Genomic DNA, 15961 nt, shown 5'->3' on the forward strand with positions numbered 1-15961 from the left:
AAACAAATCTGGGGCAAATGCTCTTAAGTCAAATGTGGGCCCAGACAATTTGTTTTTTGAGCAAAAGTATTGGGACAAGCAAAAAGCTAATATATTGTGGAACTTGAGCAAAAGTCTACAAAATACAATCTGAACAATTGCTGTTGAGTGACAAGTTATTTGACTCCGGCCTGGGAGTAGAATAAAAATGTCCCAATACTTTTGTCCTTAGAGTGCTTTTAACAAAAGCAGGACAAGTTCTCTTGGGAACAGATTTTATTGCAGATCCATCTTTGAAATACACACACGGGGGTAGAATGCGTTCTGGGACAGGCGAAGGAAAGGAAAGAGAGCCACAATTCCGCCGCGGCCGAGGTATTCCTACTTTTGCGTCGGTGTTAGGTCATCGATGGGCTGGCCTTTCTCCAGCTTCTTCTCCATGTCCACCAGCAGCTTCACGCCATCCACCACCATCTGGACCAGCTCCACCTCTGAGAAACCAAGACGGTCGGCGTTGGAGATGTCAAATACGCCGCCGACCGCCGCCGTATCCACGCCACCTGCACACAAAAAGAAGATGCCCAAACATTTTTTTTTTAAGTCAGCAAATTTCATGTTTTTGATCCAAGTTCAGGGCAACCCACCAGTTCCTCGCTTCTGCAGACGAAGGCGCTTGAGGACCTCCTCGAACTTTGCGTGCTTGCTCATGTTGGGCAGCTTGACATGGACGCCGGCGCGCAGGCCCGTCCCCAAGTTAGATGGGCACGTCAGGACGTAGCCCAGGTGCTCGTTCCACATGAAGGCGTGGCCGCGGTCCTTGAACAAACTCTCAATCTGCAATGCAAAAACCGCCAAAGCGGCACGGTGTTACTTTTCAGAACGATGTTTTGCCATTGACCTCACAGTGTTTTTTGAGGTCTTTGTAATGTCATGTCATTAACCTTGGTGAGTCCGGTGCAGAACCGCTGGAAGACCTCCTTCATGTTGCCCCCCTTCTGCATGGAGATAACCCGCAGGTGGTCCTCCTCGTTTACCCACACCAGGAAGGTCTTGTTGTCATTGTGCCTTTGACGCAATAGTCACACAAGGTCACTTGGGTGAGGGAGGAGTGGGGACTGGGGGTGGGTCCTCACCAGATGCCCCTGGCATCAGGCCAGTCACGGGCCATCCCGGACGCCAGCAGCAGTGGTGAGACGGGCTTGTCAAAGAGGAAGTGGTCGTCAATCAGCTGCTGCTGCTCGGCGTCAGTCATGTTCTTCAGGGCGTAGTACTTCCCCTTCAGGTCACCACTCAGCGACGCCAGAGCTGCAAAGTGAACTTTTTGTTACCACAGCATTTATGGCAATTGGGGGGGGAGGAAATCAAAAAATTTCCGCCCCTCAAGACTTTTCTTTAAGTGGCCCCAAGTGAAGGTTGTAAAGTTTTTGCTGACTGTGGACTCCACTGAATTTTTAAAGGCTCGTTGGCAAAATCAGGAGTAGTGTTGTTCCGCCTGCTGCCGCTAGAGGATGGATGCCGCTTTTACCTTGGATGGAGAGCTCCTCTACTGCTCGGCGTTCACCGCGGCTGCAGTGCGGCGGCAGGCAGAATCCACGGATGCTACGACCCGTTCGCACCCGAGAGCTCAGCACGTAGTTGGGGTCCAAGTCGTCGCCACCCTAAATAAAAAACAAAAACAAAAAAAAACACGTGAAACCATGCAAGCGCAGCGCCATTATGTGGAGAAGTGAGCATTTGGCGCAATTTACCTGGAGGTGGTCGGCGTTGAGGTCAGTCTTGTGCTTGTCGGAAGGTTTGTAGCCTCCGTGGCGGTCCTTGATGACTGGGTCCAAGAGCTCCTTGAACACCTCGTAGGTTTCCTCGTCGCCCGCCACGCAGCCCACAGTCATGATGAACGGATGGCCTGGGCGCACGACAAATTTGATTGGATAAACTTCACCGGCATAGCTACCCACCATCCAAGTCAAAAGGTAAAACCTCACCAGGGTTGTCGACGCCAGTCTGGATGACGTCATCAAGCGTGAAGCCGCTGGCCGTCTTCCTGGCCCGCAGTTTGTCGTATATGTCGGGCGTCAGCACCTTGGCCATGTGGTTGTTGTGCTGGCTCAGGTCCGGGAACTCCTGCGCCGACGTGTAGCACAGCTTCATCTCGTTGTGCGTGTTACCGAACGGCATGTCTGCACCCTGACCCGCCGGGAACGGAGGAAGAGAAAGAGGACATCTACACGTGAGCAAACCAGACTCATTGGCGACAAGGTAAAGCCAACAAAGAACTCGAGAACTAGAGAAAGAGTCACTCAACGCATAACAAAACTGGAGGAACCGAAACACTGTGCTGACCCCTGACTTGAATTATCTATAACTATCCATAGATGCCACAAGATGGCTGCAAAGCACCAATTATGGCCAAATGGCACGTTACCCACTTCAACATACACCATTGACACCAAGGCACCACTAGATGTCACTAAAGAGAAACTTTTAGCTTTAGCCTGAACACAAAAGCAGCAAATAGGTGACTTTTCTGCACTCCCCCCCCCACCACACAAGGATTTTGTAGTGCAAAATGTCTTAATTTTTATGTCATAACGCACATAGTTGGATTTGATGCCGTTTTTTTGCAGGTTTGTTTTTTACTAAAATCAAATGTTTAGTACTGAGAATTTTCACTAAAGCATCTTGTTTGGCTTTAAGACTAAGTTACTTGTCTTAAAAAAAATACACAATCTGTGGCAAATCCAATCTCCTCCTGCAGCAAAATGTGTTTCCTTTCAAGAGTCACAACCATGACAAAGTGAGATTCATGTTAATCTGGTTGCACGATTTGTTAATGGCCATTCCTGACAGACAACGAAGAATACAGAACAGAACTTGGCTTGGAGGCGTGGGCGGGCTGTGCTGTGAATCGATGCAATTCATTGTGTGTCCGATAATAGGCCAATCCATCATTCAATCCTTCAATTTTAGAAATAGCTCCTGCACGTGCATGCATACAAATCCAAATTCTTACCTTTGCTTTGCAGATATGCGGCTGATTACTACAACTACTAGCCGGGACGGATACGAAAATCCCTATTTTTCCTGCTAACGAGCCAAAAAACGCAACAATCTGGGTCCGACAACAAGATACCCTCTCTTCTTCTCAGCGTCCGCGTAACGACGCCAGCTGACATCATCATTTATAGAGCCCCTTGCTCGATGCACATTGGACGAGGCTCGCATCCATTCACGCCGTTCGTGACACTGATTGGACGACGCCTCCTCGCCTGTTTTAAATGCGTTATTTGTCATAATTTGTGGTCAAAGTGGGCATAATAAAATCCCACAACCGCGTAAGTAATTGTTTTGAATAAATTCATAAACATATTTTGTGGTTCAGAAAATGGATGACGGACGTCCGGAATAGAGAAAGCATTGTACTTCCAATAAAACCAAAATGGTGTCAAAAATATTAAGCTGATGCAATCAAAACATACAGTATGAATAAAATACTGTTTACTAAATAATTTATATTTGTACGGAAATATAATCTTGCCTGAAATAGTGTCCTTTCTCATTCAATATATCGCTTTATGGACTTTTGTATACACTCAAATCATAAAATCACTAATTTATGTATGTTGCACAAAAAATAATGTGGTCAAACATCATCCATTTTCTGTACTGCTTTGTCCCCAGGGGGGTCGCGGGCTTGCTGGAGCCTATACCAGCGGTCATCGGGCAGGGGACACCCTGAACCGGTTGCCAGCCAATCACAAGGCACACAGAGACGAACAACCTATCCGCACTCACACCAAGGGGCAATTTAGAGTGCCCAATCGGCCTATCAAGCATGTTTTTTTGAAATGTGTGAGGCAACCGAAGTGCCCGGAGAAAACCCACGGGGGCTCGGGGAGAACATGCAAACTCCACACAGGGAGGGTCGGAGGTGGAATCGAACGGGCACCCTCCTAACTGTGAGGCGGACGCGTTAACCAGTGCCCCATCGAGCTGCCTGTGGTCAAATATTCAAATTTTAATCAAAAGTTGACATTTTTGTTTGTTTTCTACGGAAGAGGATTGGGGCCAGTGAAGAAAAAAAAAGGGGATGACAGGATTCTGACTTTTTTTTCTCAATTTCTCAATTCCGAGTCAGAAAGTGGGAATTCTGACTTAATTCCCAGAGTCCTCACTTTAAAGTCAGAATCCTGTCACCCCCTGACATTTTAAAGTTTACCGTAGAATTCTTACTTTAAAGTCAGAATTCTGAGAAAAAAGTCAGAATCCTGTCACCCCCTTTTTTTTTCTTCACTGGCCCTAATCCTCTGCCGTATTACTACTTTACTCTTCCGTAGTTTTCTACTCGACAAGCAAAGAAATTCTAAAAACCACCTGCTATTTCTCGTTGCGGTAGACGTAGATCTACAAACGAGCTGCGCGATCGCATTTCGGGTCTTCCGTCCACTCCAGGAAGTGTATTGATCTACATTATGCGTCTACCTCCGGTCTATTTCGCCCACCTTCCTGTGAACTCGCAGACACATGTGGCTATATGCACGTCTACATGGTTTCATGCTTGTAATAGTTGCAAAAAGTTAATTTTTCGAAGTTAGTGCTCTCTGTGAAAGGTAAAAGAAACAGTGTTGTTGACGCGGTAAGTCCAGTTTTGACTGAATTTGGTTTTCTATTTTGCATTAGACAGGCAAGCTAACGTGGTTAGCACGGAAGTCATCGCGCATGCTCGCAATCTTACTTTCACTTTATGGACCCATCCTGTCCCAAAAAGGAATATTTCCTGGTTTTGTCTTTGTTATCAGTTATTAATGTGGAGGGTCAAACGCATCCCTGCGTTATCATTATTAATCTAAATTTGACGTGTTGTAGTAATCCTAAAAAGTTGAAATTGGCCTCATAAATGCTCGAATTTGACGAATGCCTAAATTGTGAAGACGTTTAAATCTAAGCAGTGTAATCTTATCAGTTCAGCTCAAGGACTTTTTATACACGCAATACCTGATACCAATTAAATTTACCTCTTAAGTGACGTGATTCTGTCCGTTTGACCGCCTTGTGCAAAGTTACCTCTCAAAAAATATACTAATGTATTATGCACTTAAAATAACAACAAAAAATTATCTTAGGGTGGCAATTTAAACTCTGGTTCCGATGCTATACTTTGCTGTGTTTTTGTATATCTTATTTACATGCAAATTTAGTGTGCGATAAAGTCGATCTATTTTTGTTTTCTGCACGTTTTACAGCAGCCGGGTCATGAGTTTTGCAGAGTATTCGGAGGAGATCCACGACGGCGACGTGGCCATTGTGTACCTGGGCCACGAGTCCATGATGCCGGTGAAGGTGCGGCACGGGGGCCAGACACAGACGCGCTACGGCGCCATTCGCCACTCGGCCGATCTGATCGGCAAGCGCTATGGCGCCAAGGTGACTTGCAGCAAAGGGGGCTGGGTGCATGTGCTGCACCCCACACCCGAGTTGTGGACCGTCACACTGCCACACCGCACGCAGATCCTCTACAGCACCGACATCGCCACCATCACGCTCATGCTGGAGCTCAAGCCAGGCTCCGTCGTCTGCGAGTCCGGTGAGAACCGCCGTATCGCCTTTCTGAACAAGCCACCGCTCAATAATGACACTGTAGGCAAACCTGTTGCGTGTTTTGGTTAACACTAAAGATTTGGTCGTCCAACGTACTTGAGTTTGTAAACGTCAAAGATGGCTTCAAGGAGACACAAGGAATATTTTCTGAAATGAATGAATGTACGTGACAATTTGGGAAAATCTTGGAAGTGTTTTGGCTAATACTCACATTGACTCACTTCTCACATTGACTTCCACTCGCTATAATTTCTGCCTTTACTGGCCTGGTGGCGGCAACGGGGGTGTTTGTGCACGTGCACGTGTGTCATGGCGGTGCTTCATCATGTTGCTCATGTTTTGCCTGCTGATGAATTCAAGGTGGACGCAGGCGTGCAAATGTTAGTCGTCGCCTTGGCATCAAATTGCCATGTCACCTTGTGGCTGGTTGTCACAGAAACAGCCCCCCCCCCCATTTAGTTGTTGGGTTCATGACTTGGGTGGGGGGTCGACAATAAGATTGGTCAGCATCCACTTTGAAGCTTCTCTGCTGGTCGTCATGGCAATCAAGGTCTTTTACCATTCAAATCGCTTGTCTGACACGTCGTAGCTTGGCGTTTACACAGTACGTACGGAGTTGTGGTCTAAAGTTTTTCCTGCTAATCTTGGTCGAAATCATTTTAATTTCACATTACTTTGTTTTACTCTGTCGTTTAGCGTTCCCATGTGAATCCGACATTTTTCAGGATTCCTCCCAGCGTCTCACTCACAAAATGTGTGTTTTTTTTTTTTTTTCTTCTTCAGGTACGGGCAGCGGGTCTTTGTCTCACGCCATTTTGCGCAGCATAGCTCCTACGGGCCACCTTCACACGGTGGAGTTCCACCAACAGCGCGCCCAAAAGGCAGAGGAGGAGTTCGGCGAGCACCGCGTGGGCCACCTGGTCACCGTCACCTGCGCCGACGTCTGCAAGGACGGCTTCGGGGTAGCGGGCGTGGCTGACGCCATCTTTCTGGACATCCCCAGCCCCTGGGAGGCCGTGCCACACGCCAAGACCGCCCTCAAAGCGCATGGTAAGCACACGGTAAGACGATGCTAAGCTATTTAGCGTTGACATTCAACAATCAAGAGGCTTCAGCGTCAGACGATTCTGACGTTGCGTCATGAAACCAAATCTTTGTTAAAACACTCTCGAATCTTTTGTGATAACTTAAGATTTTTATGACAAAAGTCATTGAAGACAGTCAAACGTCTTTTTGAATGCTCCTTCGTAAAAACATCCAAGACAGTTTTTGAAAACCGTCGCAGTGGGCAAAGCGAAGGCAGCAGGCAAGATGCTGGAGATGCTCTTGGCCCCTCTCGACTGCCTTTTATGGAGTCGTCGCCGCCCGACTGCAGGTCTCGTCTCGCATGTCCATAGAGAGCCGCGCAGCGGCAAGGTCACGTGACCGCATTTGCGTCCTCCCAAAAGTGGAACTTGGTAAGCAGACTGGCCCGTAAGCGCAGCAACAAAACAAAATCTGATTTGGTCTTCTTCACTTCTTCAGTTTCCGTTTTTAGCAGAATGCTTCAGTTTGCTGCCAGCAAGTTCTTCTCTGCTCTCTCTCTCGTTCGTTCCCTCGCCTAGCTCGTAACTCTTGTAGTGGTTTTGGCGAGCCACCAGACTTCCTTGTTTAGAATAAAGAATAAAGCTGCTCTCCATCAGGTCCTTGACATCCTGAGCCCTCCCCCCAGGACCTCCCCGCTGCCCCACCACATTTTGCAATCCTTCCAGCCTCTTTCCATGATGCAAGCGCATAAAACAAATACGAGCCTAACAATGCGCCCAGTATGCTGTTGATTGCCCATTGAGCTTGTTTAATCATCAACCCCTCCCTGTGGGTTGCCACGGAGACCGTCCACTTTATGGCCGCCTTGCCTAATTCGCTCGTCAGCTATGTGGTCCTCTCCCGAAAGGAAACAGCACCGAAGTTGCTGCCACATCACCCCTGGCAGGTCATTAATGCAGCTGTGGCAAACATGGCGTCACCTACGGCGCAATGCTAAATGTCGCGACCGCCACAGTGATGGTCAAGATGGTTCACCCCACCCCATTGCAGGGCTTACATTTGTAGTTTGGTTTTCTTTCGGCAAGCCCTTTTTATGTTTTCCCCCACCGGCCATGTTTCCAATAGCCATGCTAGCAGCGTCCTCCCCCCACCGGCCATGTTTCCGATGGCCATGCGAGCAGTGTCCTCCAGTTTCATGATGACTTTAGGCTTTACGTGTTGTGTTTTCCCAGCAGGAGGTCGCGTGTGCTCGTTCTCTCCGTGTATGGAACAAGTCCAGAGGACATGCCAGGCTTTGTTGGCTCACAACTTTGAGGAGGTGGAAACCTTGGAGGTGGTGCTGAGGGTTCACGAGGTCCGCACCGTCTCCATGCCGCTTCCCGACTTCGGGCCCGACGCCCCCGGCCACCCCTCCCCTTTACTTCCCACCTCCAATCACGCCGCCGTCTCCTTGAAGACGACCACGCCGCCTCGCGAGATGCCCGCCCACACCGGGTACCTTACCTTCGCCACCAAACCCAGAACATAGTCAAGTTTGCTGTTCAATACCATTTTTTTTTTTTAAGTACCGTAATTTCCGGACTATAAGTTGCGTTTTTTTTCATCGTTTGGGTGGGGGGGCGACTTATACTCAGGAGCGACTTATATGTTTTTTTTCACAAATTTTTACTTGATCATTAAGACATCACTTACTTACAAGTATAGTTGACCACTTCCCATGTTATTTTTAGTATAGCTGATCACTTCACATGCTTTTATATCTTTATCTTGAACATATTCAAAACATGAAAAATAGAGAAAACATCAAATAAAGCAATTAACACTTTAAAGCACCATATCCAAGTCCACTGTCTGCTGTATGTACACTTGCTCCATTTTTGCTCCTCTTATATTTATTATTATTATTTATTATTATTTGTTTATTTATCATTTATTCAACACTCTTATTTCTTCATTGTTTGTGCCTTCTTGGTTTTTTTTGTGTTGCTTGTATGCATATGTGTACTATCTCACCGAGGAATAGTGGGAACGTAATTTCAATCTCTTTGTGTGTCTTAGTATATAAAAAAAAAATCGACGATAAAACAGACTTTGACTTTGATAAAACAACCCAAAAAAATTATATTTTCAGACGAAACTGGATGAGGGCGCTCTAAATTTCACCGTTGGCCGTGACTCATCAACTGGGTGGGCTTAAGAAAAATGGCACCAAAAAGAAACTCATTTTGCAGGTTACAAACTTCAAGTTGTGAAATATGCAGCTGAAAACAGTAATCGAGCAGCAGAAAGAAAGTTTGGAGAACCATGATGTACCAATGGATTACTATTTCAAGTGACGTCAGTGGCACGGTGCGGCGGTTGTTTACATACAAACGTACCCACATAAGGACTACCGGCATCATTAGCGGTGATCATTTCTAAGTGACACGGAGGACAAAGAGTTTGAAGGAATTAAGGATTTGGAGTGACATAGAAGGTTTGAAAAACTATTATGGCTTTTACGCACGCCCGGTCCTACTCTACTGAGTCGGGGGCCGGCGCTCGGCCGAGTGGCTGTCCGCGAACGGTGCGTGGGGCTCGGACATGGCCATTACGCACGCCCGGTCCTATGCCATGGAGCTCTCGTGTCTGGAAGTCCACGCCGCCACACGCTTGGAAGTTTGTTTTGTTTAATAAAGAGCCGTTTACCAAACCCACGTCTATCCTTGTACTTTGTTAACGCTACAATATAGTTATATAGTAGATCTGTGGAATAAAGACGAGGCTGACGTCAGGGCGCACGCGCGGCGATGTTGACAAAGGACGAAGAATTTGATCGATGGATTTAATGGATTTAAAGTCCACGGATGGTTTGATAATATTATTGGCTTGTATTATAGTTATTAGAAATATAGTTTATCTATCGTTATATGAGCCTGCAGAATATTTTGAAGTGCAAGCGCCCTCAGCCGTGCGCACCCATTGTTGACAAAGAACGATCGATGGATTAAATGAATTGGAGTGACACCGATGGTTTTATAAACATGTTAATCATGTAATAGTTGTCCTTAATCACTCTATATGTTACGTCAGGCCCGTTCTCAGCTCTTTGTTTGTGTTTGTCACGTTAGCATACCTATCGTTTAGCCTGTTGTTGCTATTTAATGAATTGGAGTGACACCAATGGTTTTATAAACATGTTATTCATGTAATAGTTGTCCTTAATCACTCTATATGTTACGTCCGGCCCGGTCTCAGCTCTTTGTTTGAGTTCGTCCCGTTAGCATACCTATCGTTTAGCCTGTTGTTGCTATTTAATGAATTGGAGTGACACCGATGGTTTTATAAACATGTTATTCATGTAATAGTTGTCCTTAATCACTCTATATGTTACGTCAGGCCCGTTCTCAGCTCTTTGTTTGAGTTTGTCACATTAGCATACCTATCGTTTAGCCTGTTGTTGCTATTTCATGAATTGGAGTGACACCGATGGTTTTATAAACATGTTATTCATGTAATCGTCCTTAATCACTCTATATGTTACGTCAGGCCCGTTCTCAGCTCTTTGTTTGTGTTTGTCACGTTAGCATACCTATCGTTTAGCCTGTTGTTGCTATCGTTTAGCCTGTTGTTGCTCGTTCATGACTGTTTTTGGTGTGGGATTTTGTCGAATAAATTGCCCCCAAAATGCGATTTATACTCCGGAGCGACTTATATATGTTTTTTTTCACTTTTTGGGGCATTTTATGGCTGGTGCGACTTATACTCCGGAGCGATTTATAGTCCGGAAAATACGGTAATACTTGTCAGCTTACAAGTTGTCTTTTTTTTTTTTATACGTTTGTTGAAATTACTTCAGAAAACAAACATTGAGCAAAACAGTTCTTGTTTTTATTCATTTATTGTGATAAATATATATATATATATATATATGTATACATATATATATATATATATGTATATGTGTGTGTGTGTTTTTTTAAATTCAAAATGTAAATAAAAAAATATTTAAAATATTTTTCATTTGTTTGTTTTTCACTCAGTTTAATGTTGATAGATATTGGCTTTCTTTTATACAAAAATATAAAAAACACCAAGTAAAGAGGTGATGACATGACAGTACCGGGAGATCTTCTCCCTCTTTGGAATGTCCCGTTATTTATTTGGTTGTTAGTGCTTAGCGTTTACAAGTGTCTGTGGCCGTTTCCTAAAAAAGGAAGTTAACTGCCGACGGGTGCTCGTCAGACGGCAACGTTCTTTCCTTGGACATTTTATTGCTTCATCAGAACGAAGCGACCTGGCCGGCTGCAGCCTCTTAGCACCGCCGCCACATGAACTACACGGCGGCATCTTTGTGACCGGCATGATACGAGAGACGCTAATCTCGGCCTTACTCACTACTGTGGGTTAAATAAAGAAACGTGCCTTATTTGGATCACAGACTCAGACGGCCTACTCGGAATCTTTACTGATTACTTCTGAAAGAAGAAGTGAATCAGTGGAATATGGAAACTTGCAAAAGGAATAGACTACTTCCTGAGTCTGGTCCAGTCTACTTCCTACTTTCCTATTTATGATTGGAAAGTCACCAAACTGAACCATTTTCAAATACATTTAATCAGTGTCAAACAGATCAACATAAAATCAGCTGATCTTGGACGTAGGGATTCTTTGCCTCCTTAGTCAAACTAGGTGAAAAATCTGCTTTCAGCAAAGCGTATGTCATGATACCTCAAATTAAAGGCCATGACAGCAGCTTTCCCGATTTGTAACGATCTTGCCAACGTATCACGTGTGATGACGGCATGAGCTAAAACGGCGCATTAGCTTCTCTGCTTCAGAGCTTTGAAAATCTTTCAGGGCAAGCCTTTAAAATAGGACTTGTGAGCTGCTCATCTCGTGGCGCTAAGCGGCTTGTCTTCTGGAAGCCGACAAACATCCTGACCTCCGGTCGCACTGTCACACACTCAGGACACTTTATTAGGCACACCTGCTAACCCGTCAGTGACGTCAATAACAACCCAAAATATAACAAAGCTGTTATTCCTATCTGCTACCCAAAAGATAGACAACACAGTGATGTCATCATCGTGAGACACATTTCCGCCAGGCATTCCACTGCTGGTCATTGTGGTCCCTCGAGTATACAGAAGCATACGTGTGCGTGTGCAGCTAGTCACGTCTCCACTCGTATACTTGGGACGATTTTTATTGTTCTGAAGATCAAAGGTCAACTTCACCGCTCCCTGCTGAGCACACCTCCAATTGTTGTTGCTCATTGCATTGCATTGGTGCTCTGACAACTCTCAACAACCATTGTGCCCCACTTTTTTTCCCTTTTTTTTCTTTTTGCATTGGCCATGGCTCCTTTCATTTCCTTATCACTTGTTTGATTGGAGATGCCTTTTGACCGAGGAGGAGAAAGTCCAGGCCTCACATTAGTTCTTGCTTCTGTGATTATCAGGTACAGAAAAAGCCACTCAGCGCAAATAGTTTGTTGGAAATGAAGGAAGGTAGGGCAGCTGAGAGTGAGTCGTTGCCGCTGTTGCCATGGCGATGCAGCAAACAGCCTATCAGTGTCAGGTGCCGCTGTTACATTTCTAAAATTAAATAACATTAAATAACACTTCTAAAATTAAATTAAAAATCTAAAAACATTATCTCTATTATCTCATTAAAATAGAACGTTGCAGAGTTGTGACTTTTTAAAACTGCAACTTCAACATTTGACTTTGTTGCCTTGTACTTGTCAAAGTCAAAGTCAAAGTCTGCTTTATTGTCAATTTCTTCACATGCCAAGACACACAAAGAGATTGAAATTACGTTCCCACTATCCCACGGTGACAAGACAGTTCACAATGTACATACAAGTAAACAACACAAGAAAAATAAACAAGAAGGCACAATCAATGAATAAGCATTTTATTTTTACTTTCTCTTCATCTACTAAGTGCAAGCTTCAATTTGCCTCACTTGTATTGCGTGCGTGTATTGGTTTGATGCCGAGCTGCACTCAGCAAGATTACATAAATTGTGAGCGTCAAGAGGAGCGAAAGAAACGGCAAGCGTACCGGCTGCCCTCAATCACGCCAGTACCCGTTTTGACACCACTGTCCAGGTCCGCTGAACAAAGTATTCGTTGATTGCGCAATCGCTATAGTGGCATTTCGAGCGGGCGTTTGGGGGAACCGTCACAGGTCCACTGTCGTTTTCGTTGAAATTGTTGTCGTTTTTTTATGGAGACACAGTGGTGGGCAAGAATAAAGTTGATCCAGGTCAAAGTTGAGTCCATAAAAAAGACACATGCGGCGAGAGAAAAGCAAAAGTTTTGGATTGCAGAGTACAGCTGTGTTGTTTTTTTCTCGCTAAAGTCAAATCGTGCTAACGTTGCAAAGATTCTTTGCACATGCGTTAGTTAACGTGGGAAAAAAGTCGACACACAAAATGTCTCTGACATTTCGAGATTTGGTTTGTATTGGCATTAATTTGTCATTAATTAAACCTGAAATTATTCCGGCATGTGGAACGATGAACAAATTGTGGATTTTTGAGCCATCCGTAATCCAAATCCCATATCAAGCCATATTTTTTTTGTATCTTTGAGCTCGGCCGCTCAACGATTTAGTTGAAAGCTTTCCCCGTCTTTACGCCATCTTATCATGACTGGAGGGGTGAGCTCTTATGTAAGACCATCAAACCCCCCGCCCGCCATCCATGTGACATAAGTGCACGTATACAAGTGCACAGCACGCGCTTAATTTACGGATTGTGACGTTATGTAATTTTCAGCATGTAGCTAAGCAGCGGCAATGACGTCATCAACAGTACATCCTCATCTGAGGGCATCTTCAGTTCCCCATCAGCTCCTCGCCTCTTTGCGACCCCTAGTGGCTGTAGTACGCATAAAACAGTTAATACCTCAAAACTAAAAGTAGTGTACGTCCGTCCATCCATCCATCCATCCATCCATCCATCCATCCATCCATCCATCCATCCATCCATCCATCCATCCATCCATCCATCCATCCATCCATCCATCCATCCATCCATCCATCCATCCATCCATCCATCCATCCATCCATCCATCCATCCATCCATCCATCCATCCATCCATCCATCCATTATCTGTACTGCTTGTCCCCACGGGGGTCGCGGGCGTGAAGTAGCCTATCCCAGCAATCATCGGGCAGTAGGCGGGGGACACCCTGAACCGGTTGCCAGCTAATCGCAGGGCACACAGAGATAAACAACCACACTTACGGGCAATTTGGAGTGCTCAATAAGCCTACCATGTATGTTTTTGGGAAGTGGGAGGAAACCGGAGTGCCTGGAGAAAACCCACGCAGGTACTGGGAGAACATGCAAACTCCACACAAGAATGGCCGGAGGTAGAATCAAACCCGCACCCTCTGAACTGTGAGGCAGACGTGCTAACCAGTGGTCCACCATGCCGCCAAGTAGTGTACGTGTACCAGAAATCATGAAGGTTTTTGGTGAAAAAGACTGAAAAGAGTAGAAAGCAGCAGGAATACATATATATTTGATATGTTATCATCGTTAATATTTTACACTCTTATTAGTTCAAGTGCAAAGCAGCCAAATTTATGCAGCATGCAGGGCACAAGCCAAAGTGTATATAAAAAAAAAGCCCAATATTTAAACCAAAATAGTTTTTTTTATCCACGCATGCACAAGTGGTGCACCACAAGATTTTTGTTTTCTTGGCTCAAACAAGGTCTGGAACTTAAATGCTCAAGTACACACACATGCCATAACATTTCATATACAGTCGTATGCAAAAGTTTAGGCACCCCTGATCATTTTCATGATTTTCCTTTATAAATCATTGGTTGTTCGGATCGGCAATTTCAGTTAAATATATTATATAGCAGGCAGACACTGTGATATTTGAGAAGTAAAATGAAGTTTATTGGATTTTCAGAAAGTGTGCAATTGTTACTTGAACAAAAGTAGGCAGTTGCATAAATTTGGGCACCCCAACAGAAAAATGACATCAATATTTAGTAGATCCTCCTTTTGCAGAAATAACAGCCTCTAAACACTTTCTAGAGCTTCCAATGAGAGTCTGGATTCTGGTTGAAGGTATTTTTGACCATTCTTCTTGACAAAACATCGCCAGTTCAGTCAAGTTTGATGGTTTCCGAGCATGGACAGCCCACTTTAAAGCACACCACAGATTTTCAATAATATTTAGGTCTGGGGACTGAGATGGCCATTCCAGAACGTTGTACTTGTTCCTTAGTGGAATTTGAGCAGTGTTTGGGGTCGTTGTCTTGTTGAGGTATCCAGTGTGCAATTTAATGTTAGTCAGCAACTTCACTACAAAAAAGTACGGTGGATTTCTACTGTTCATGCAACTCCATGTCCAATGTTCAATATGTATTGTATGTGTATGTGTGTTTCATGTATGAAGTTAACACATTTACAGGACATGTGAATACTTTCTTCTTTACACATTTAATAGCACTCTCCTTAGTTTGTAAGGTGTAGGTAGGGATTAAGATTAGATTTTATATGCACATGTGCAAATGGTTTAAAAGTTCCTTTCTTCATAAATCTCGTTTAATCTTAAAGTGCATTACTGTTAATGTTTTAAGTTATGTCAATGTAATGCTATTGATGTTTTGTAAAAGGGATGTTCATTAAATTTCAACATGTTCCCAATGTTCTTGTGCTTCTTTACACACACAAAAAAAGGACAGACATGATCTTTTTTTGGTTATTTATAGCATAGTAAGGTATAATTTTAATGGTCCGGCCCACTTGACATCTACCGAGGCCGTATGTGGCCCACAATATGAAATGAGTTTGACACCCCTGCATGACATTAAACAAATTTTGTTTTCCGGTCATTTGTCAGTTATTTTGAGGCTCCCATGTCGCCACTCTTCAGAGAAGATGCAAAGAGGAGAACAACTTGCAACTGGCCACGTTAAAAACCTGTAATTGGAGATGTTTCGTAAAGAAATACTTTCAACCAGAATCCAGACTCTCATTGGAAGCTATAGGAAGTGTTTAGAGGCTGTTATTTCTGCAAAAGGAGGATCTACTAAATTGATGTCATTTTTCTGTTGGGGTGCCCAAATTTATGCACCTGCCTACTTTTGTTCAAATAATGATTGCACACTTTCTGTAAATCCAAAAAACTACATTTCACTTCTCAAATATCACTGTTTGTCTGCTATATAATATATTTAACTGAAATTGCGGATCCGAACAACCAATGATTTATAAAGGAAAATCATGAAAATGATCAGGGGTGCCCAAACTTTTGCATACGACTGTATAAGCGAGCATCACCCCATCACTTCAAATAATGGGCGACAAGAATTTGCAAAGACCTAACGACAATAAACAAGGC

The 15961-nt window shown here is 44.3% G+C and overlaps 2 protein-coding genes across 6 annotated transcripts; one reads left to right on the forward strand and one right to left on the reverse strand.

Annotated features, from left to right (window-relative positions):
• Window positions 1–237: 237 nt before the first annotated feature.
• On the reverse strand, window positions 238–3157 carry ckba (creatine kinase, brain a). The gene is made up of 8 exons (XM_088400083.1): window positions 2990–3157; window positions 1962–2163; window positions 1728–1882; window positions 1505–1637; window positions 1113–1284; window positions 921–1044; window positions 624–813; window positions 238–539 (listed from the first exon to the last, which is right to left on the reverse strand). Exons 2-8 carry the CDS (start codon window positions 2152–2154, stop codon window positions 361–363), a joined length of 1146 nt encoding a protein of 381 aa, XP_088256209.1. The 5' UTR covers window positions 2155–2163; window positions 2990–3157; the 3' UTR covers window positions 238–360.
• A 1284-nt stretch (window positions 3158–4441) lies between these two features.
• On the forward strand, window positions 4442–8437 carry trmt61a (tRNA methyltransferase 61A). Of its 5 annotated transcripts, none has more exons than XM_088356313.1 (4): window positions 4442–4612; window positions 5220–5560; window positions 6358–6624; window positions 7836–8437. In XM_088356313.1, the coding sequence occupies exons 2-4, from the start codon at window positions 5230–5232 to the stop codon at window positions 8126–8128; spliced, it is 891 nt and encodes a 296-aa protein (XP_088212439.1). In that variant the 5' UTR covers window positions 4442–4612; window positions 5220–5229; the 3' UTR covers window positions 8129–8437. The 5 variants fall into 5 exon arrangements, with proteins under 5 accessions (XP_088212439.1, XP_088212438.1, XP_088212441.1 ...); XM_088356312.1 differs by having other exon boundaries at window positions 5223–5560; window positions 7833–8437; XM_088356315.1 differs by having other exon boundaries at window positions 6358–6635; window positions 7833–8089.
• Window positions 8438–15961: the final 7524 nt, after the last annotated feature.

The sequence above is a fragment of the Syngnathus floridae genome, chromosome 16 (assembly GCF_059516105.1).
Source record: "Syngnathus floridae isolate MCC-2025c chromosome 16, RoL_Sflo_1.0, whole genome shotgun sequence".
NCBI classification, from domain to species: domain Eukaryota; kingdom Metazoa; phylum Chordata; class Actinopteri; order Syngnathiformes; family Syngnathidae; genus Syngnathus; species Syngnathus floridae.

What these genes read in the sequence shown, in the direction of transcription:
- trmt61a (XM_088356312.1), top strand. Translation starts at nt 5,230, where the DNA reads ATGAGTTTTGCAGAGTATTCGGAGGAGATCCACGACGGCGACGTGGCC. An exon ending in CTCCGTCGTCTGCGAGTCCG is followed by an intron (nt 5,561 to 6,357) that starts GTGAGAACCGCC and finishes TTTCTTCTTCAG; the next exon opens with GTACGGGCAGCGGGTCTTTG. An exon ending in GACCGCCCTCAAAGCGCATG is followed by an intron (nt 6,625 to 7,832) that starts GTAAGCACACGG and finishes GTGTTTTCCCAG; the next exon opens with CAGGAGGTCGCGTGTGCTCG.
- ckba (XM_088400083.1), bottom strand. Translation starts at nt 2,154, where the DNA reads ATGCCGTTCGGTAACACGCACAACGAGATGAAGCTGTGCTACACGTCG. An exon ending in CCTGATGCCAGGGGCATCTG is followed by an intron (nt 1,045 to 1,112) that starts GTGAGGACCCAC and finishes ATTGCGTCAAAG; the next exon opens with GCACAATGACAACAAGACCT. An exon ending in TCTGCAGAAGCGAGGAACTG is followed by an intron (nt 540 to 623) that starts GTGGGTTGCCCT and finishes TTTTGTGTGCAG; the next exon opens with GTGGCGTGGATACGGCGGCG.